General features: G+C 43.0%; 2 protein-coding genes across 3 annotated transcripts in view; both read left to right on the top strand.

Annotated features, from left to right (window-relative positions):
- Positions 1–140: 140 nt before the first annotated feature.
- On the top strand, positions 141–10,380 carry LOC106608186 (BTB/POZ domain-containing protein 9). The gene is made up of 11 exons (XM_014205984.2): positions 141–358; positions 1,317–1,535; positions 1,729–2,092; positions 2,325–2,592; positions 4,353–4,572; positions 5,856–5,975; positions 6,055–6,164; positions 7,797–7,986; positions 8,152–8,259; positions 8,353–8,431; positions 8,508–10,380. The coding sequence occupies exons 2-11, from the start codon at positions 1,348–1,350 to the stop codon at positions 8,688–8,690; spliced, it is 1,830 nt and encodes a 609-aa protein (XP_014061459.1). The 5' UTR covers positions 141–358; positions 1,317–1,347; the 3' UTR covers positions 8,691–10,380.
- A 911-nt stretch (positions 10,381–11,291) lies between these two features.
- Positions 11,292–23,221, top strand: part of LOC106608187 (AN1-type zinc finger protein 3) — a 19,290-nt gene continuing 7,360 nt past the window's right edge. The window contains exons 1-4 of one of the 2 annotated variants that reach the window (XM_014205985.2): positions 11,292–11,596; positions 11,692–12,050; positions 14,635–14,675; positions 16,802–17,005. In XM_014205985.2, coding sequence (XP_014061460.1) covers positions 11,986–12,050; positions 14,635–14,675; positions 16,802–17,005 — 310 coding nt within the window. In that variant the 5' untranslated portion in view covers positions 11,292–11,596; positions 11,692–11,985. The remainder of the gene's footprint in view (positions 11,597–11,691; positions 12,051–14,634; positions 14,676–16,801; positions 17,006–23,221) is intronic. The other variant, XM_014205986.2, reaches the window with a different exon arrangement.

Genomic DNA, 23,221 nt, shown 5'->3' with positions numbered 1-23,221 from the left:
GTTTTTATACTATTGTATTGTTGGATTATAATACATTCGAATATTGTTGATAATTTTTGCAAGTGTCAGATTTACCACCTGCATGTACACAGCTTGTCCTCCTCCTATACGCAAGGGGCGCTGTTTCTTCTTTGAACATTACCGTTTTTCCAACCCAAACAACATCCGGGTTGCGTGGCAATCCATTTGTGTTTGTGATGGTGGAATTTTTCAGTCCGATTGCAAATTATTTAATTTTTCACGCAAACTTGCCATTAATTCCCACGATTTTGATTGAATAAAGGGGAAAAGAACTTCAAGAAATAGTTATCGTGGAAGGGAGAACGAAAGGGGATAGCTAGCTACGCTTCTTGTGCTGGTATGTCACACGGGTGAAAGTGAAACCCAAGGGTTTGTGTCTGACACGCTGGCTCGTCTCACATTTTTGATTGATTCGCTAGATTATTGGTTTATGTATGGTTATAAACCGTGTGGTTCGAGCCCTGAATGCGTATTGGCTGATAGCCGTGGTATATCAGACCTTATACATTTATTTTTATTTAACTAAGTCAGTTGAGAACAAATTCTTATTTTCATTGACGGCCTAGGAACAGTGTGTTAACTGACTTGTTCAGGGGCAGAACGACAGATTTGTACCTTGACAGCTCAGGGATTCAATCTTGCAATCTTTCGGTTACTAGTCCAACGCTCTGACCTCTAGGCTACCTGCCGCCCCAATTGGTACCCATGAACAGAAAAACATACTATTTACTGGTATAATTACGTTGGTAACCAGTTTATAATAGCTATAAGGCCCCTCGGGGGTTTGTGGTGGAAATATGACCAATGTCCAACGGTAAGGGCTGTATACAGGCACTCCGAGATGCGTCGTGGGTAAGACCAGCCCTTGGCCGTAGCATATAGGCCATATACCTTATTGCTAAATTATCTAGCTACCTATTAAATGGACAATATCATTGTTGCATTACACAGCAGATAACGTTACACAGCTCGTTAAGTCTACAGGTATAAAGCCAAGGTTAGCCACCTGCAGTTATGGAACGTTTGCTCACAAGTATGATTCAATTGGCTGATGACCCAGATGGAATCATGTGATCCTTCCTTAACCCATAGAAAATCCCAGGCCACCAGTTGACTACTGGTGCTGCCCATGCTAAATCTGTCCTTTGGTCACTCGAGGCCTCTACCATTCTCTATGGGAGGGTTTGAATTTGTCCAATAGAAACAATTTGCGTTTTCCAAATTTTGGAGTAAACTGTTTCTGATGCAAAATGTTTTGCAAGGTTGTCAAACTATGTTTTCTTCTCATGTGTCAGATGTTAGTGAGACGCCTCCAGTCAAATCACAATGAGTAACAACAGCCATCCTTTGCGTCCACTGGCCTCTGTGTCAGAGATTGACCACATCCACCTGCTGTCAGAGCAGCTGGGCGCCTTGGTTCCAGGTGAAGAGTACAGTGATGTCACCTTCATTGTGGAGGAGAAACGCTTCCCGGCCCACAGGGTCATTTTGGCAGCACGATGTCACTACTTCAGGTACACATATTTGAATGCTTTTTGTCTTGTTCTTCTTTGCAATGCATGAGGTCCTTGGCTTCCCAAGAAATGTCAGATGACTGGCTCTGTCGGCAGTTGGCAATTAAATATGAACCTTAAAGTTATTTTAGGTAATAGTGTTCAATGAAGACTAGGTAACAGTCTGTGAAATGTCTAAAAACCTTTTCCCCAGAGCTCTGCTGTATGGAGGGATGAAGGAGTCCCAGCCGCAGGCGGAGGTGACACTGGAGGAGACCCGAGCCGAGGCGTTCTCCATGCTCCTCCACTACCTTTACACGGGCCGGGCTAGCCTCAGCTCAGCCCGTGAGGAGGTGCTGCTGGACTTCCTGGGTCTGGCCCACCGCTACGGCCTCCAGCCACTAGAGGACTCCACCTCAGAGTTCCTGCGCACCATCCTGCACACCCACAACGTGTGTTTGGTGTTTGATGTGGCCAGCCTGTACTCTCTGGGTGCGCTCAGTGAAGCATGCTGCGCCTACATGGACCGGCACGCCCCGGAGGTCCTGGCCTCGGACGGCTTCCTCACATTGTCCAAGGTGAGTAGGAGTAGGCAGCTTCACGTTCATTAAAAACGAATAGAAGATCATGGATCGAAACAGGAACGGGACTACCTGGACTTGTCCAATATAGAAATGCAATAAAAAAATAAAAAATCAGTTGCAAAATGTTTTCAAACGATTTTCATTGTGTGCCCCAAAGAACAAAACCCAGATGACTGAATCAAAAGAAGTAGTCTTAACTGAATCTGCTTCTATCCTCTCTGTGCAGACTGCTCTGCTGACTGTGGTACGGAGGGACTCATTTGCAGCGAGCGAGAAGGAGATCTTCCAGGCGCTGTGTCGCTGGTGCCGGCAGAACGGCGAAGGTGGCGCCACGCAGGAAGTCATGTCGGCCGTGCGGCTGCCGCTCATGAGTCTGATGGAGATGCTAAACGTGGTGCGTCCCTCGGGACTTCTCAGCCCAGATGACCTGCTGGACGCCATCAAGACTCGCTCAGAGAGCCGCGACATGGACCTCAACTATCGCGGCATCCTCAGTGGGTCTCAGTCTCTGCTGGTCCTGTTCTAGTAGTCAGCAACTAATAGTGTGTGTGTGTGTGTGTGTGTGAGAGAGAGAGAGAGAGATATACAGTTGAAGTCGGAAGTTTACATAGACTTAGGTTTGAGTCATTAAAACTCGTTTTTCAACCACTCCACAAATTTCTTGTTAACAAACTATAGTTTTGGCAAGTCGGTTAGGACATCTACTTTGTGCATGACATAAGTAATTTTTCCTACATTTGTTTACATACAGATTTTTTCACTTATAATTCCCTGTATCACAACTCCAGTGGGTCAGAAGTTTACATACACTAAGTTGACTGTGCCTTTAAACAGCTTGGAAAATTCCAGAAAATTATGTCATGGCTTTTTAAAAGCTTCTGATAGGCTAATTGACATCATTTGAGTCAATTGGAGGTGTACCTGTGGATGTATTTCAAGGCCTACCTTCAAACCCAGTGCCTCTTTGCTTGACATCATGGGAAAATCAAAAGAAATCAGCCAAGACCTCAGAAAAATAATTGTAGACCTCCACAAGTCTGGTTCATCCTTGGGAGCAATATCCAAATGCCTGAAGGTACTACGTTCATCTGTACAAACAATAGTACACAAGTATAAACGCCATGGGACCACGCAGCCGTCATACCGCTCATGAAGGAGACACGTTCTGTCTCCTAGAGATGAATGTACTTTGGTGCGAAAAGTGCAAATCAATCCCCGAACAACAGCAAAGGCCCTTGTGAAGATGCTGGAGGAAACAGGTGCAAAAGTATCTATATCCACAATAAAACGAGTCCTATATCACCAAAACCTGAAAGGCCACTCAGCAAGGAAGAAGCCACTGGCCCAAAACTGCCATAAAAAGCCAGACTACGATTTGCAAACTGCACATGGGGACAAGATCGTACTTTTTGGAGAAATGTTCTCTTGTCTGATGAAACAAAAATAGAACTGTTTGGCCATAATGACCATTATGTTTGGAGAAAAAAGGGGGACGCTTGCAAGCCGAAGAACACCATCCCAACCGTGAAGCACGGGGTGGCAGCATCATGTTGTGGCGGTGCTTTGCTGCAAGAGGGACTGGTGCACTTCACAAAATAGATGGCATCATGAGGATGGAAAATGATGTGGATATATTGAAGCAACATCTCAAGACATCAGTAAGGAAGTTAAAGTTTGGTCGCAAATGGGTCTTCCAAATGGACAATGACGCCAAGCATACTTCCAAAGTTGTGGCAAAATGGCTTAAGGACAACAAAGTCAAGGTATTGGAGTGGCCATCACAAAGCCCTGACCTCAATCCCATAGAAAATGTGTGGGCAGAACTGAAAAAGCGTGTGTGAGCAAGGAGGCCTACAAACCTGACTCAGTTACACCAGCTCTGTCAGAAGGAATGGGCCAAAATTCACCCAACTTATTGTGGGAAGTTTGTGGAAGGCTGCCCAAAACGTTTGACCCAAGTTAAACAATTTAAAGGCAATGCTACCAAATACTAATTGAGTGCATGTAAACTTCTGACCCACTGGGAATGTGGTGAAAGGATTAAAAGCTGAAATAAATCATTCTCTCTACTTTTATTTTGACATTTCACATTCTTAAAATAAAGTGGTGATCCTAACTGACCTAAGACAGGGAATTTTTACTAGGATTAAATTTCAGGAATTGTGAAAAACGGAGTTTAAATGTATTTGGCTAAGGTTTATGTAAACTTCTGACTTCAACTGTATGTATTCAATGTGATGCCTTTGTGTTACAGTCCCAGAGGAGAATATTGCCACTATGAAGTACGGGGCCCAGGTGGTGAAGGGAGAGCTGAAGTCAGCGTTGCTGGACGGAGACACCCAGAACTACGACCTGGACCACGGCTTCTCAAGACACCCCATAGAGGAGGACGGCTGCGCTGGCCTCCAGATTAAGCTGGGCCAGGCTTACATTCTCAACCATATCCGCATCCTGCTCTGGGACAGAGACAGCCGGTGAGAGAGACATCCAGTGTGTTTTAGGGGATCAGTTTGAGCAAAGCACAATCGCTTATCTTTATGACAGAGAAGTTATTTGTGATGTGAGGTGATTTACAGATTAGTGATTTTGATCAGTTTTACTGCCTTGTAATCAAACACGCACATTCCTTTCTCTCTGAAGGTTTCGCTCAACTGATGAGCAATGCTTTCATAGTGTTTTATATATTGAAGTAATGTTCATATCACATTACTGTCATAAAGAGAGAGATACTCTTCAACATTGCTTTGGGGGCAATTCCACGTTAACAGAGTGATGAACGGTAGACCACCAGGCTGTAGCAGGACCAGGAGAGCAGTAGACATCTAGGCTGTAGCAGGACCAGGAGAGCAGTAGACCACCAGGCTGTAGCAGGACCAGGAGAGCAGTAGACCACCAGGCTGTAGCAGGACCAGGAGAGCAGTAGACCACCAGGCTGTAGCAGGACCAGGAGAGCAGTAGACATCTAGGCTGTAGCAGGACCAGGAGAGCGGTAGACATCTAGGCTGTAGCAGGACCAGGAGAGCAGTAGACATCCAGGCTGTAGCAGGACCAGGAGAGCAGTATACATCCAGGCTGTAGCAGGACTAGGACCAGGAGAACACACCACTAGGCTCAGAGAGCCGCGACATGGACCTCAACTACCGCGGCATCCTCAGTGGGTCTCAGTCTCTGCTGGTCCTGTTCTAGTAGTCAGCAACTAATAGTTGTATTTGTCAGTGGGAGTGTATGCATTCTGTTTGTGTCTGAATTCCGTGTGTGCACGTGTCTCTTTGTATTCTGTGCGTGTGTGTGAGAGAGATATCACATTACTTTCATAAAGATAGAGATACTCTTCAACATTGCTTTGGGGCAATTCCACGCTAACAGCGTGATGCTGTATGTCAAACAGAAAAAGTTTGAAAATGTATGCGCTCACTACTGTAAGTCGTTTTGGAGAAGAGCATCTGCTAAATGACTAAGATGTAAAACAAAAACCAATGATTGCAAAGTTAAACAAATCATACAACTCTTGGCATAATGACTACTTTTAACAATTTCCACAGAATGTTACAAAAACACATTGACTTGAACAGTGCAGATGCAAAGTTTGGTAACAGAATGATGGTTGGTGCTTTTTGTGCCGTCATTCTGTTACCAAACTTTGCATCTGCACTGTTTGGTGAAAAATCGGAGTCCTAGTATCACTCTGTTACTGTGGAATTGCCCTTTGGTCACTGCGATATGTATGACCCATCACCCTCTCTCTGTATTTGAGCAGGTCTTATTCTTACTATATTGAAGTGTCCATGGATGAGCTGGATTGGATGCGTGTTGTAGACCATTCCAAGTATCTGTGTCGCTCTTGGCAGAACCTCTTCTTTACACCACGTGTGGCCAGGTAAATTTTTACTTATGGTTGGCACCAATTTTGACTTTTGGTTCCACAACATCGGCGTGATTGTGTCCTTGTGTCCCAGGTACGTGCGCATTGTAGGGACGCATAACACTGTCAACAAGGTCTTCCATCTAGTGAGTTTGGAGTGTATGTTCACACACCGCTCATTCACTCTGGAAAAAGGTCTTCTCGGTAAGGCAAGAATATCAACCAGTATACCAGTGTTATACAGTGCCTTCAGAAAGTATTCAGACCCCTTCACTTTTTGTACATTTTGTTACGTTACAGCCTTATTCTAAAATGGATTAAATAAATAAAAATCCTCGGCAATCCACACACAATACCCCATAATGACAAAGCAAAAAAAGGCTTTTACTAATTTTTTGCATATTTATAAACAAAAAAACAGATCCCTTATTTACTTAAGGATTCAGACCCTTTGCTATAAGACTCGAGATAGAGCTCAGGTGCATCCTGTTTCCATTGATCATCCTTGAGATGTGTCTTCAACTTGATTGGAGTCCACCTGTGGTAAATTCAATTGATTGAACATGATTTGGAAAGGCACACACCTGTGTGTGTGTGTGTGTGTGTGTGTATGTGTATATATATATATATATATATATATATATATATATATATATATATATATATATATATATATATATATATTATTTATATTTATATAAGGTCCCACAGTTTACAGTGCATTTCAGAACAAAAACCAAGCCATGAGGTCGACGGAATTGTCCGTAGAGCTCCGAGACAGGATTGTCGAGGCACAGATCTGGGGAAGGGTACCAAAACATTTCTGCAGCATTGAAGGTCCCCAAGGACACAGTGGCCTCCATTCTTAAATGGGAGAAGTTTGGAACCACCAAGACTCTTCCAAGAGTTAGCCGCCCGGCCAAACTGAGTAATCGGTGGAGAAGGGCCTTGGTCCGGGAGGTGACCAAGAACCCGATGGACACTCTGACAGAGCTCCAGAGTTTCTCTGTGGTGATGGTATAACCTTCCAGAAGGACAACCATCTCTGCAGCACTCCACCAATCAGGCCTTTATGGTAGAGTGGCCAGATGGAAGCCACTCCTCAGGGAAAGGCACAAGATCGCCCGCTTGGATGTTTTTCAGCGGCATTGACTGGAAGACTAGTCCGGATCGAGGCAAAGATGAACGGAGCAAAGTAGAGAGATCCTTTATGAAAACGTGCTCCAGAGCGCTCAGGACGTCAGACTGGGGCGAAGGTTCACCTTCCAACAGGGCAACAACCCTAAGTACACAGCCAAGACAACGCAGGAGTGGCTTCGGGGACAAGTCTCAATGTCCTTGAGGGGCCCAGCCAGAGCCCGGACTCCCCATCCAACCTGACAGAGCCTCAGAGGATTTGCAGAGAAGAATGGGAGAAACTCCCCAAATACAGGTGTGCCAAGCTTGTAGCGTCATACCCAAGAAGACTCGCGGCGGTAATCTCTGCCAGAGGTGCTTCAACAAAGTACTGAGTAAAGTGTCTGAATATTCTTTTTTTTTTTTTATTATATAAATTTGCTAAAATTTCTAAAATTGTTTTTGCTTTGTCATTTATGGGGTATTGTGTGTAGACTGAGGGGAAAAAAACAAATTAATCCATTTTAGAATAACACTAACGTGTGAAAGTCAAGGGGTCTGAATACTTAATACAGCGCTGTATATGACTTATAAAATACAGTGATCAACATTTTAGACTACATTTATACATATTTAAATTGCTCTGATTTAACAAATAAATATTTTAAAACTCCTCTCGCCCAATTCTCTCTTTCTCTCCCATCACTTTCATGTCTGCAGTCCCCAATGACAATGTGGCTACTATCGCGGCCTGTTCCAGTGTCATCGAGGGGGTGAGTCGGAGCAGAAACGCCCTGCTCAACGGGGACACCCGCAACTACGACTGGGACTCTGGCTACACCTGTCACCAGCTGGGCTCTGGGGCCATCGTCATCCAACTGGCTCAGCCTTACTCTATAGGGTCTTTAAGGTGTGTGTGTGTGTGTGTGTGTGTGTGTGTGTGTGTGTGTGTGTGTGTGTGTGTACGTACACGTGTTTTTGTGTGTTTTCATTGTTGCGTTTTCATTGTTGCTGAGTTTTTGTATCTGTCTGCACAGTTGATACATTCTTTTGTTATTTTCTTCCATCTGGACAGACTACTACTGTGGGACTGTGATGAGCGATCCTACAGTTACTACATTGAGGTCTCCACCAATCAGCAGGAGTGGACAAAGGTGGTGGACCGCACCAAGGTGCCATGTCGGTAAGACTCCGTCTCCCTTTCCCATACTCTTCAGATGATCTTGGTACAAATCTGTCCATTTGAGATCTTTTAAGTCTTGTTTTTCTTCAACAGGTCGTGGCAGACGCTCAAATTCGACAAGCAGCCTGCCTCTTTTATCCGCATCGTAGGAACTCACAACTCCGCAAACGAGGTGAGAGGATTGCAAATATGCTGTCATTTTTGTGTTTATAGCCTTTCCTCATTCTCCGTTTGGCTTTGTTTTTCAGGTGTTCCATTGTGTCCACTTTGAGTGTCCGGCACAGTCTGACGCGGAGGTGAAAGAGAGCAGTCCTGGGCAGGAGTCCAGTTCCATGTCCCAGAACCCCAGACCTGTTCGGCCCTCCCGTACCCACAGTCTGCTCCCCTCCCTGCCCTCTTCATCCTCCACCTCCTCACAACCCCACCTCTGAGAGAAAAGGAGAAACCCTCAAGGCCACCATTTTGCACAACCTTTATCTATCATACAGGATGCACTGCTAAAATGCTGCAAAGCATACTATCCATTTTGATAAAAGATTGGCTTCTATTGCAATGATGAACATGTTTTTAGGGCGCTCATATGGTCCTCCCTGTCTGAAATGATAGGCAATGTTGGGAAAAAAGGCTATGGAGTAAATTTGTCCATGCATTTTCCGTGAAGATATTGGCTAAAATATGCAGCCAGTTTAAGGGTACTCAATTAGAACTTTTCAAAACCTATGGGCCAGGTGCTATCCAGACAGGGGAGGTGTAAGCAGTACTGCTTGTCCAAAGATTAACCAATGGAATACAGCAGTGATGTTGGCAATAATATCACCTTAATGTTTTTCTTCTCATTTAAAAAAATGAACAATCACAATTGGAACAAGTTTTTACTTGAATGTCAAAATGTTTTATTTTGACATTTGTCATCATTTCTATGCTTTTGAAGTAGTTTATTTGCACTTGTTGGTTAACTAGAATTATCATGTTCACCTATAGTTTTTATTTGCCGAATTCATTCGCTTCACACCCCTTTGGGCTAAAAGACTATTACTGTCTTGGCTTACAGTAGTATGGCTGAGCAGCACTTCAATGTCTTGGTTCAAATTGTTTGTTAAATTCCTAAGCGATATTTATGGTTTATTTGCAGAGTCTAACTATATTTGTCACTTTATTGTTCCCCATATTTACTGTAAGAAAGTGTTCTAGGTCTACTAACACACGAAAACTGTACAGTGCTGGTAATAGCTATTTCCATGAATGGATTTGTTTTTGTCATCTTATTATCCTGACCTTTTGAGGAACATTTCAATTGCTGCTTGTGTTTACCTCTCACTTGTCAATGATTTTGTTTGTGTGGTTTGATTTGTTAAAGTTTTATTTTGGCTCAACAATTGATCAACGCTATGCATCATATCCTCCCTCACCTTTTCCCTCTATTGTTTCCTGACTCTTAATATTGCTCTTTCCTCTTCCTTTTTTCTTGTATCTCCTTTGCTATTTTGGTAGCTTTCGTGTAGATTTGACCAATCTTTTTGATATTTTCACATTGCTGCTATTGCACGAGGGATGAACATTGACTTAAAGTAAATTACTGTTAGTAGAAAGCAGATGACCTTTCTCATATCTATATTTTCCATTCTCTTTCCTGAATAGTTTTGATTGCATTTTGTTGTATTTTCTTAGTATAATAATGTCATTGCTGGCGGTTGCTTGTGTGTTATTCTATATCACTGCCATTACCATACAGTGGTATTTCTTTTCGGAAGAGGTCTCTTTTGTAGATGTTGATAGAGATTCAGTAGAAAGGTCTCAATGTTTCACTGTTTAAATAATGGTGATTGATTTGTAAAGTCAAAAAAGTTTGCACTAGTCTTGTGGGCACCAAGAAAGTTTTTTTTTCTCCAAATACTGCATATGGCAAATGTTAGTGGCTCAAATGTATGAAAATGGCATTATGTCCTACAACTTATTTTGCAGTACTTAGCGTCAGCAACCCTCAAACTTGAAAGACCAAATGTTTTTAACATTGCTGATTAATACAGGTGTTGAATGCAGGCTTGGTCATCCATCCTCATGACACCCTACCAGCTGGCAATCAAGCTTTTAAACAATGCTGTATTAAACTTGTCATCATGACTCGTATGTATGTCTTTGTATTTTGACATGTTTTACACGATATTAATATTATCAGAAAGCTGTCCAACTCTCTCGAGGGAGGAGTTAGACCAGTGTTTCTCAAACCTCTCCTCGGGGACCCCAAGAGGTTTCACAATTTAGTTGCAGACCTGAACTAGCTCACCTGATTGACCTAGTCAAGAGCTTGATGATTAGTTTGCAAATTGAATCAGGTGTGCTAGCTGTGGAATAGATCAAACGCATGGAAAGGCTGGGGTCCCCAAGGAGAGGGTTGACAACCACTGAGTTAGACTACAACTGGGAGGGAATCAATGATTTATATCAGGGATGGGCAATTCCAGTTCTCTGGGGCTTGATTGGTGTCACACATTTTCTCCAGCCTTATTGCTAACACACCTGATTAAACTAAGTATGTTCTAAACTGAAGACCATGATTAGTTGATTATTGGAGTCCGGTGTGTTACCTGGGGTAAACGTGTCACCAATCAGGCCCAGAGGACTAGTTTCCCATCCCTTATTTACATATGCACACATCATTGGAGGGAATAGATTCCAACACGTTCTCTGAAGAATGCATTTCAAGCACTCCAATTACAACTTTCACAATATTTTTTTTTTATATACTTCGAATAATATCTGTTGTGTAATTACTACTCTGACGTGGAATGGATTTTGTGATCCTCCTGCTTCAAAGCTGATCTATGTTTTGGGTTGTCCCAAACAGACCAAGGGGGTTGGGGCATATTAAATATCGCACTTTGTAATACTTATTGTTCAATTTAAACCGTGAAATAAATAAACTGTTTTATATTACATGTGTTTAAAATGCATAAATCGAAATAGTTGCTTGTGTGTCGGCGAGCATACATTCGTTATCTCACCCACATCCCCCCTTTTATTTTGGACCATAATGCCTCTCGTCCCAGTTGGTTCCTATATAGTTCATTGACCTCGTTACGCAGGAATCTGAAACACTGGGTTCAATGCACGCCATTTTGATTCTATTGATAGGGCACAGTGAACGTTTTATTCTAAATGTGAGCCATAATGAGGGTCAGGTACCCGTAGTTTCCTGATGTGATTACTTTGTACATGTCGGCCCGCTGTATAATACGTATCGTCTTTGAGGCCAGACTGCACCCACAGGCTAGATAAATAGGGTGGTCCCACGGAGAGGGACGCAGCACACGGTGTACTGTAGTGGAATGATAACGAGGTAACTGCTTATACGCTGTGTCGAATACGTGTGATAATATTGAGATGGTTGGAAATATGTATTGTAATGTTGTATTTGTGTGGTTCATGTTACAGGTTGGATAAAGCACTGACACCCCCTCTGGCTATACGTAGTAGCCGAGCTCCAGCTGATTGCGTTGAGTCCGGTGTGGACACTTGAATGCTCAATTAATCCAAACTGAGCAGTTTATGACTATTCGGATCCCTGTGGCCGCTCGTGTCGGCAAAGCCATCCACCTTCTTTGTCCAAATTGACCGAGGACTATTTATAGAAGCGGATATCATATATTTGAGTTGGCTGAAGATCCTTGACAAAGACAAGGCCCCTGTCTCCTCCCCAGCCTTGCGTACCATCATTTTATTGAAGACATGGGGGATACTGGTAGTGAGCGCAGCAAACCTTTACCAACTCGGTGTCCCTGTGGATTTTGGGGGTAAGATGTCGCACATCATGTATTATTTGTTGTGGAGATGGGTTAATGTGGGGATGGTAATTAATGTCGCCTAGACTAAATCCATTGTTGTTCTGTTGGGCAGACCGGGTGGGGGTTGGGGATAAGTTGCTAGCCGAGCTAGCTACACAACTGATCTGAATGTTTTTATATATCCCCTCTCTGTCCGCGAGTGTAGTTATATCAAAGCGTGAAATCTCCAGAGCATGATTTTACATGTTTTACCAATGTTTTCTGGTTAGACTCTGATGTGGTCTAGGCTATTATTCGGTCTAGTTCGGCTAGCTATGTCTCCTTAAATGGAAATGTAGCCAGTCATATAGCTGTGATATCCTAACTGAAGATGAAACGTTGGACACTTTATCCAATGTTCTCCCGACTGTCATTATAGTGTAACCACAATCATCGCGTTACAGCACGTTCCTCCCTCACATTCCAGTCTCCTTTGTGAAATAGAGGGACCAAACAAAGATTATAGCCTGTGCTAGAAATAAAAATGGTTGATTTGTTTGAACTGGGCAGTTAATCCAGTACGGGCAATGATGGGGAATTTTATTACCAAACCCTGCCCATCTTTTTCGGCCCATGCACTCTACTAGTCACACTGAGGCTCTTCAGGGCAGGTAGCCTAGTGGTCTGTTTTTCAGCGGGAAAAGGAAGCTAGGTTGGAAATGGTTGTATCCCTGAACCGGAACATCCGGTTGTTGGCAACTTTGCTTAGGCTACATGTGAGTAATTCAGTTTGCTCACATTTGTCAACGTCAGGTGACGCAATCGGCAGCCTGTTTACTGCTCCTGCAGTCCACACCCGGTTTGAGGTGTCTGAATCTTGTTAGTTTTCCCCTCTGAAGGCCTCTCAGGCGTTCTTTCCTTGTAGCCCTTGTGTGTTAAACCTATATCTCTTTTTAGAGTATGCGTGCTTACAGCCAGAGCCATGAACACATCCTGTTAAGTTTGAATATTGCTGTTGACTAGGGCTGTCTGTCATGGCAGGCTATGCCTCATTAAACATTGGGAGGGGTGTCTATCTCAACACTGCAGGATATAGGCTTAGCATTTAGAAGTTGGCTAGTTAAAAGAAATCTGGGATGAATTTGCAGCGCCTTTCTGTTTTTGGTCAGTTCTTACCTGGTGCATATAATTGTGACTGAGTGCAAAGGACAGTCTTTTGATAGTGACAGGCCCATAGATTTCTATGGACACTGTCCATTGGACAGACCATTCTAGACTGATATTGTTTTGATCAACATGTTAGCTCAGCGGAAGCCCTTAGGAAGACGAGGCATTCGGTTATAATGCTTAAACTGAAAGTAGGTAGGCAGACAAGTCTTCAATGTAGTGAAAGGATTCAAGGATTAAGCTAGCATGGGGCTGGTCAGAACTCACTTCTATGATGGAGGCTTTTCTAGGTATAGGCCTAGACACTGTACCGCTGAATGACACGTGATGTACGTGGGGAAATTGCTGTTAAGGTCATGGTAGGATGAGGCCTAAATGTATCCCAAATCAATTGGAACACTGCATTGGTCACGTTCCCTCCAAAGGGCACAATTGGCTGAATACCTTAGAGTTCCAGCCTCTCCCATATTGACAGTGATCACAGAGCCCTAAACAGAAACGTCCCAGCATTGTGAGTGTCAGAGATGTCCAGAATGAGAACCATTAGCCAACCTCTGGAAACATGATGTCATTGAGGGAGGGATTCAAAGGAAAGCCTGAGAAAATGCTGCATGTTTAGTGGGAGATGTTGTATTTTTTGTTGAGTTGAACATGTTTTTGATGTTACATGGAAGGGTTTGGTTTGTTTGCATGTATGTGTCATGGAGTTTAGTCTGCCATGTGTTGAGTTGGCCTATTCTACATGATTAGGATTGTGAGAGGAGAGAACCTGTTTGGTTTTCTATATAGGCCTAGATTTTGTCTAGCCTATTTCTGACCAAAACATCTTGTAATGTATACAGTATTGCAAAAATGTGATTGATCCACAATGATCTTGTGTAGTTGTTGGGCCTATCCATGTTGAGTTGACAAGCCTACTCCAGTCAGTAATTACCCCTCACTGGTGGTTGGTCAGTTGTCCTAAAAGTCAAAGCCTGTCAGGATGGCCACTCTGGTCTGCTTAGCCTGGACTGATTAGCTTCTTAACCAATGAGATCAAAGGGATGTTGGTCTACCTGTCACTCATTTGTTGCTGTAAAAAAGATCCACTTTATTACTACCTTGTGCTCCTTCCCTTTTGAACGGTTTGTGACGCCCTTTACATTCCCCTCCCCCATAGCCTTTGTTTCCCCCTTCTCTTCTTCCCTGCCATGACTTTCTGTCATCTGTCACCCCTGCCATCAGCTTGTTTTCACTGACTCTGTAGCTATGGCAACCTCGTAGGTCCATCAGACTGTCTGGGTACAAAAAAATGGGTCATGTTTGAGTATCCTGAGAGGAATTGAAATAGTCATGCATGTTTTTATTTGTTTAGCTGCAAATAAGAGGGGCAGATTGCGTTGACAAATTGTTTAGTGGGCTTGGTAGCATCTTTCTGTGACTGATTTTTATTTTTATCTCTCCCCAGGTCCAGTAAAACCATGAACCTCTGCTCAAAATGTTTTGCTGGTAAGCCTTCCCATATGTGTGGACAATGGGTTTCTGTTATGTGGCAGAGCTCTGTGTGTACCTGAGACATCAGGAGGGGGTGTGCAGATTTCTGCCTTGTGTGACGTCTCTGCTGTTTTTAACACTTTCGATTAGCCAACTTAGTTCGTTAGACATATTTTGTAGAAGTATGGTATAAAAATCCCTGTGAAATATTCCATAGGCATGCTGTAAAAAAAATAATATTAGGCTATTTTCAGAATCCAGAAAGGGCCAAAAACCTATTTCCAGGTGGACTTCTTACTGGCATAATGGCAATCTCTCAAGAATGAGTAAGATGGGTGTCAGGGAAAATATTCACCCAGGTCTGATATCATGCATGCCTGTATGTCAGGGTGTTGACTCTCAAGCCTGCTGTGGTAAATGATTGCAGCTCTAAAATTGAGATTGTGACTGAAGTTTTGTGACTGGCTTCTGTAGTCCTTTTTGGGAGGCGTGGAAGAGAAAGTATGCTGGAACTCTGGCAGTGTCCATGGAAACGAGTGAGCTCGGTGAAGACGGTACCTAAGGGGGCAGCATTGCTTAGAATAGATTTGATACACAAGAGCACAGCGACAGCAGAAATGAGTTCTATGGAGGATTAAGATATGACCCAGCTGCTTTTTGAGCTTGTGCTGCCCTCATGGTATGGGGAGTAGCTGGATAGACTCTGGTAGCCTAAAATACAGCCATTCTGATCCATTCCATCTGAGTTTGATTGGCGTCTTGGGGGTGGTGATGCATGCCCCCACACGTGTATGTTTGTGTGGGCCAAATCAAATGTTGTCACGTGCCGAATACAACAGGTGTAGACCTTACTGTGAAATGCTTACTTACAAGCCTTTAACCAACAATGCAGTTCAAGAAATAGAGCTAAGAAAATATTTACTGAAGTAAAACAATTTAATAAAATCTAAAAGTTAACACATTAACATTACTTAACAATTACGAGGCTATATACAAGGGGTACAGGTTAGTTGAGGTAATTTGACAAGTGACTGCAGAGACAATAAACGAGTAGCAGTAGTGTGTAAAATGGGGGGGGTCAATGGAAATAGTCCAGGTGGCCATTTGATTAATTGTTCAGCAGTCTTATGGCTTGGGGGTAGAAGCTGTCAAGGAGCCTTTTGGTCTTAGACTTGGCACTCTGGTACCGCTTACCGTGCGGTAGCAGAGAGCAGTCTGACTTGGGTGACTGTCTTTGACAATTACTTTGGGCCTTCCTCTTACACTGCCTAGTATATAGATAGCCAAGCAGTTGCCATACCAGGCGGCGACGCAACCGTCGCTCTCGATGGTGCAGCTGTAGAGCTTTGAGGATCTGGGGACCCATGCCAAATCTTTTCAGTCTCCTGGGGGGGGGGAAAGGTGTTGTACCCTCTTCACGACTGTCTTGGTGTGTTTGGACCATGATAGTTTGTTGGTGACGTGGACACCAAGGAACTTTAAGCTCTCAAACCCGTTCCACTTCAGCCCCGTCAATGTTAATGGGGGCCTGTTTGGCCCTCCTTTTCCTATAGTCCACGATCAGCTCCTTTGTCTTGCTCACATTGAGGGAGAGGTTGTTGTCTTGGCACCACAATGCCAGGTCTCTGACCTCCCTATAAGCTGTCTCATCGTTGTCGGTAATCAGGCCTACCACTGTTGTCGTCAGCAAACTTGATGGTGTTGGAGTCGTGCTTGGCCATGCAGTCGTGGGTGAATGGGGAGTACAGGAGGGGACTAAGCACACACCCCTGAGGGGCCCCAGTATTGAGGATCAGCATGACAGGTGTTGCCTACCCTTACCACCTGGGGGGCAGCCAATCGGGAAGTCCAGGATCCAGTTGCAGTGGGAGGTGTTTAGTCCCAGGGTCCTTAGCTTAATGATGCGCTTCGTGGGCACTATGGTGTTGAACGCTGAGCTGTAGTCAATGAACAGCATTCTCACATAGGTGTTCCTTTTGTCCAGGTGGGAAAGGGCAGTGTGGAGGGCGATTGTCATCTGTATGCAAGTTGGAGTGGGTCTAGGGTTTCCGGCATGATGGTGTTGATGTATTGAAGCAGCTGGTCTGTCAAGAGCCGACGTGCTTGGGGCACTAGTAAGCATTATTTCATCTGTCTTTCAGATATCGAGAAGAAGCAGACAGATGAGGACTGTGCCCCAAAACCCAGCCCGAGCACTGGAAGTACCCAATCGGCTGTCTTCAATAGCGAGATGAGTAGCAGCAGCAAAAGTAGCCAATCCCTATTGTCGTCGCCACTTACTAGCTCCGAGCAGCCATCTGCATCAACCGAAGACCCTGTCCCCATGTTATCCAATACACAGGACGGTAAGATGAGGGGTCCACAACTTAGAGTTTTGAGATGTTGCACTTTCTGAAACCTTTGAATGAATTACTATAGCCGAGTTCATTTTCAGTCATTCAATCTGACCTGGGTTCAAATATTATTTATGGTATTTCAATTACTTTCACATAGATTTTGAAGAAAGTATTTTAATATTTTATTTGGAAATGTATTAGGAAATACTTAAGTGTATTTATATATAAATACTCAAATTTGAACCTGGGTCTGTTTGGTCCTAGGGATATTTGGAAACAATTATTTGGAGAAAGTTTTGAGTAGTATTTATGAACTTATTTAAATACTTACATTTAGTTGACTGAGACACACACACCCAACCTTCAAACCCCCAATGCCCTTTTTGAAATCTCTCTTTCAAAGTCACTGAGATCTCTTCTAGCCATGCTAGCCAAGATTATGGTCAACTGACCATTTTTATGCGTGATACCACCCTGCATCCCACTGCTGGCTTGCCTCTGAAGCTGTGCAGGGTTGGTCCTGGTAAGTCCCTGGCTGGAAGACCAGATGCTGCTGGATGTGGTGTTGAGGACCAGTAAAAGGCACTCTTTCCTCTGGTGTACGTGTGTATATACATTTTTTTTAAAGAATCCCATTGCCCCAGGGCAGTGATTGGGGACATTACCCTGTGTAGGGTGCTGTCTTTCGGATGGGACGTTGTAGTCACTAAAGATCAAATTGTATTTGTCACATGCGTCGGATACAACAGGTGTAGACCTTACCGTGAAATTCTTACTGACAAGCCCTTAACCAACAATGCAGTTCAAAAAAATATTGACTAAATAAATCAAATCTAAAAGTAACAAGATTACACAACAATAACAAGGCTTTATACAGGGGGGTACCGGTACCAAGTCAATGTGTGGGGGTACATGTTAGTTGAGGTAATTTGTACATGTAGGTAGGGGTAAAGTAACTATGCATAGATGATAAACAGCGAGTAGCAGCAGTGTAAAAACAGGCGTTGGGGTGGTGTCAATGTAAATAGTCTGGGTGGCCATTTGATTCATTGTTCAGCAGGCTTGTGGGTAGAAGCTGTTAAGGAGCCTTTTGGACCTAGACCTGGTGCTCCGGTACCGCTTGCGGTGCAGTAGCAGAGAACAGTGACTTGGATGATTGGAGTCTTTGGCAATTACTTTGGACCTTCCTCTGACACCGCCTAGTATATAGGTTCTGGATGGCAGGAAGCTTGGCCACAGTGATATACCGATCCGTTCGTACTACCCTCTGTAGAGCCCTACGGTCGATGCAGAGCAGTTTCCCTCCTTTTCCTGTAGACCACGATCAGCTTGTTTGTCTTGTTCGCATTGAGGGAGAGGTTGTTGTCCTGGCAGTATCTCTGACCTCCTCCCTATAGGCTCTCGTCGGTAATCAGGCCTACCACTGTTGGGTTGCCAGCAAACTTAATGATGGTGTTGGAGTTGTGCTTGGCCATGCAGTCGTGGGTGAACGGAGTACAGGAGGGGACTAAGCACGTACCTCTGGGGGACCCCAGTGTTGAGGATCAGCGTGGCAGATGTTGCCTACCCTTAATGCCTAGGGGCGGCCTGTCAGGAAGTCCAGGATCCAATGGCAGAGGAAGGTGTTTAGTCCCAGGGTCCTTAGCTTAGTGATTACCTTTGAGGGCGCTATGGTGTTGAATGCTGAGCTGTAGTCAATGAATAGCATTCTCACATAGGTGTTCCTTTTGTCCAGGTGGGAAAGGGCAGTGTTGAGTGCAATTGAGATTGCGTGACCTGTTGGAGCGGTATGTGAATTGGAGTGGGTCTAGGGTAGAGGTCGCCGACTATTGGAGGACCAAAAAAGCCGATACCGATTAATCGGCTTTTTTTTGTGTGTGCATGCATACATACATACATACATACATACATACATACATACATACATATCTGATGAGAGCCGGTGTAGTAGGATTCAATCTTAGTCCTGTATTGACTAGAGGTCGACCGATTCTGATTTTTCACCGCCGATACCGATTATTGGAGGACCAAAAAAGTCGATGCTGATTTATTTTCTGTTTTTTTATGACAATTACAACAATACTGAATGAACACTTATTATAACTTAATAAAATCAATTTAGCCTCAAATAAATAATGCAAAACAAAGTGTTGGAGAAGAAAGTAAAAGTGCAATATATGTGCCATGTAAGAAAGCTAATGTTTAAGTGCCTTGCTCAGAACATGAGAACATATGAAAGCTAGTGGTTCCTTTTAACATGAGTCTTCAATATTCCCAGGTAAGAAGTTTTAGGTTGTAGTTATTATATTATAGGACTATTTCTCTCTCTACGATTTGTATTTCATATACCTTTGACTATTGGATGTTCTTATAGGCACTTTAGTATTGCCAGTGTAACAGTATAGCTTCCGTCCCTCTCATCGCTCCTACCTGGGCTCGAAACCAGGAACACATCGACAACAGCCACCCTCGAAGCAGCGTTACCCATGCAGAGGAAGGGAAAAAACTACTCCAAGTCTCAGAGCGAGTGACGTTAGAAACGCTATTAGCGTGCACCCGGCTAACTAGCTAGCCATTTCACATCGGTTACACCAGCCTAATCTTGGGAGTTGATAGGCTTCAAGGGGTGGGTATAATTTGTGGAACATTCCAACAGGAATCTGTTCCAAAAAACGTAAAGTAAAAGGTTGCCAACCAGCAACGCATACAAACCTAGCTAACTAGCTGCCGAATAGGCATCAACTCACCACGTAGCTTATTCTTAATGTTTGTCCATAGGCAAACAGACATGCGAGGACAGACATTTTTCGGAATAAACGTGATGAGTGAAAAACGCAATGAAATAGACCACTCCCTACCCGGTATATTATTCTGCCGCTATACAACTTTGTATGCGTTGTTTTTTTGGAAACCTTGTTATTTACGAAGTTTTTGGAATAGATTCCTGTTGGAACGTTCCACAAATTATACCCACCAAGGTTGAAGTCATAAACAGCGCAATGCTTGAAGCACAGCGAAGGGCTGTTTGAATGAATGCTTACGAGCCTGCTGCTGCCTACCACCGCTCAGACTGGTCTATCAAATCATAGACTTAATTATAATAAACACAGAGAAATACGAGCCTTGGGTCATTAATATGGTCGAATCTGGAAACTATCATCTCAAAAACAAAAGTTTTTTTTCTTTCAGTGACATACGGAACCGTTCCGTATTTTATCTAACGGGTGACTAAGTCTAAATATTCCTGTTAGGCATTGATGTTTATGGTTAGGTACATTGGTGCAACGACAGTACTTTTTTCGCAAATGCGCTTGTTAAATCAACACCCGTTTGTCGAAGTAGGCTGTGATTCAATGAAAATTAACAGGCACCACATCGATCATATGCAACGCAGGACACGCTAGATAACTACACATGGTTGATGATATTACTAGTTTAACTAGTGATTATGTTAAGATTGATAGTTTTTTAAGTCTAATGCTAGCTAGCAACTTACCTTTGCTTCTTGCTGCCCTCGCGTTACAGGTAGTCAGCCTGTTAATCCTTGTGGAGTGCAATGTAAGGCAGGTGGTTAGAGCGTTGGACTGGTAACCGAAGGTTGCAAAAATGAATTCCCCCTGAACAAGGCAGTTAACCCCCGTTTCTAGGCCGTCATTGTAAATAACAATGTGTTCTTAACCTCTCTCTTAACCTCCCGTAGGCGGGACGGACATCCAGCGAAAAATCCTATCGCCATTAGCATAACAAAATTTAATATTATTATTTTTTTTCAAATATAGGAATATGTTATATAATTTTATAGATGCACTTCTCCTGAATCGAACCACGTTGTTTGATTTCAAAAAGGCTTTACAGCAAAAGCAAAACATTAGATTATGTTAGAGGAGTATATCGTAAAAGTAGCCACATAGCCATTTTCCGACCAACCACATGCATCACAAATAACCAAAAAATAGCTAAATGCAGCACTAACCTTTGACAATCTTCATTAGATGAAACTCCTAGGACATCATGTTACACAATACATGCATTCTTTTGTTTGATAAAGTTAATATTTATATATAAAAACAGCATTTTACATCGGCGCGTAACGTTGACTAACTATTTTCCCTCAAATGCGTCCGGTGAAACAGCGCTACAATTTACTAAATTACTATTCGAAAACATTTTAAAAATGTAATATTGTCATTCTAAGATTTATAGATTAGCATCTCTTGAAAGCACCTGCAATGCCAGATTTAAAAATAACTTTACTGGGTAATCACACTTTGCGATAAAAGGGGATGCGATACTCAGAAAAATAGGCTAGCAATACAGGTCAGCGCCATCTTGGAACAATCGCATATCAAATCTAGTCTTGTATACTATTGTCAATAATCCCTTACCTTTGATTATCTTCATCAGAAAGCACTTCCAGGAATCCCAGGTCCACAAATGTATTTTCGTTCAAAAAAGTTAATCCTTTATGTCCCAATAGCTTTTGTTGTTAGTGCGTTCTGAAGGCTGCACCAAAAGTACCATCGGCCGCGGGACTTCTCTCTCAACAAAATGCATTTTTTTATTTAAGTTCGTTCAAACATGTCAAACGTTGTATAACATAAATCTTTAGGGCCTTTTTCAACCAGAGCTCCAATAACATTAAGGGGGACGATTGCATTGTCTTTCTAAACGTTTCGAAAGGGGAGGGTAGCCAGGGGCGCCGGCGTCATAATGGTGATGGCCCTCATGTGACCACGTTCCACAGACTCTCATTGTGTCAGTTTTCACAGTAGAAGGCTCAAATCACTTTGTTAACCTCTATGGGCTAGGTGGGACGCTTGCGTCCCACCTACTCAACAGCCAGTTGAATCCTGTGGCGCGTTATTCAAATCCTTAGATATGCTATTACTTCAATTTTTCAAAAATATGACTATTTTACACCATTTTAAAGATAGGACTCTCGTTAATCTAACCACACTGTCCGATTTCAAAAAGGCTTTACAACGAAAGCAAAACATTAGATTATGTCAGCAGAGTACCGAGCCAGAAATAATCAGACACCCATTTTTCAAGCTAGCATATAATGTCACATCAAACCACAGCTAAATGTAGCACTAACCTTTGATCTTCATCAGATGACAACCCTAGGACATTATGTTATACAATACATGCATGTTTTGTTCAATCAAGTTCATATTTATATCAAAAACCAGCTTTTTACATTAGCATGTGACTAGCATTCCCACCAAACACTGCCGGTGAATTTACTAAATTACTCACGATAAACGTTCACAAAAAGCATAACAATTATTTTAAGAATTATAGATACAGAACTCCTCTATGCACTCTATGTCCGATTTTAAAATAGCTTTTTGGTGAAAGCACATTTTGCAATATTCTCAGTAGATAGCCCGGCATCACAGGGCTAGCTATTTAGACACCCAGCAAGTTTAGCCTTCACCAAAATCAGATTTACTATAAGAAAAATGTTATTACCTTTGCTGTCTTTGTCAGAATGCACTCCCAGGACTTCTACTTCAATAACAAATGTTGGTTTGGTCCAAAATAATCCATCCTTATATCCAAACAGCGGCGTTTTGTTCGTGCGTTCTAGACACTATCCTAAAGGCTAAATAAGGGTGACGAGCATGGCGCAATTCGTGACAAAAGAATTCTAAATATTCCATTACCGTACTTCGAAGCATGTCAACCGCTGTTTAAAATCCATTTTTATGCCATTTTTCTCATAAAGCGATAATATTCCGACCGGGAATCTGCGTTTAGATAAACAGACAAAGGAAAAGAAACCATTCGGTCGAAGCGGGCACGCGCCTAAGCCCATAGTACTCTGAGTGGCCACTTGCCAAAAGCGATAAAGTGTTTCAGCCAGAGCCTGCCTCGATATCGTTCAACGTTTTCCCGGGCTCTGAGACCCTATGGAAGACGTAGGAAGTGTCACGTTATTGCACAGATCCTGAGTCTTCAATAAAAAGAGCCAAGATGAAACACTACTTCAGACAGGCCACTTCCTGCTTGAAATCTTCTCAGGTTTTGGCCTGCCATAGGAGTTCTGTTATACTCACAGACACCATTCAAACAGTTTTAGAAACTTTGGAGTGTTTTCTATCCAAAGCCAATAATTATATGCATATTCTAGTTACTGGGCAGGAGTAGTAACCAGATTAAATCGGGTACGTTTTTTTATCCAGCCGTGTCAATACTGCCCCCTAGCCCTAACAGGTTAAG

This window comes from Salmo salar, chromosome ssa06, assembly GCF_905237065.1.
Source record: "Salmo salar chromosome ssa06, Ssal_v3.1, whole genome shotgun sequence".
In the NCBI taxonomy this organism is placed as follows: domain Eukaryota; kingdom Metazoa; phylum Chordata; class Actinopteri; order Salmoniformes; family Salmonidae; genus Salmo; species Salmo salar.
Note: the sequence above shows the minus strand (reverse complement) of the source record. Positions and strands in the feature narration are given on the sequence as shown.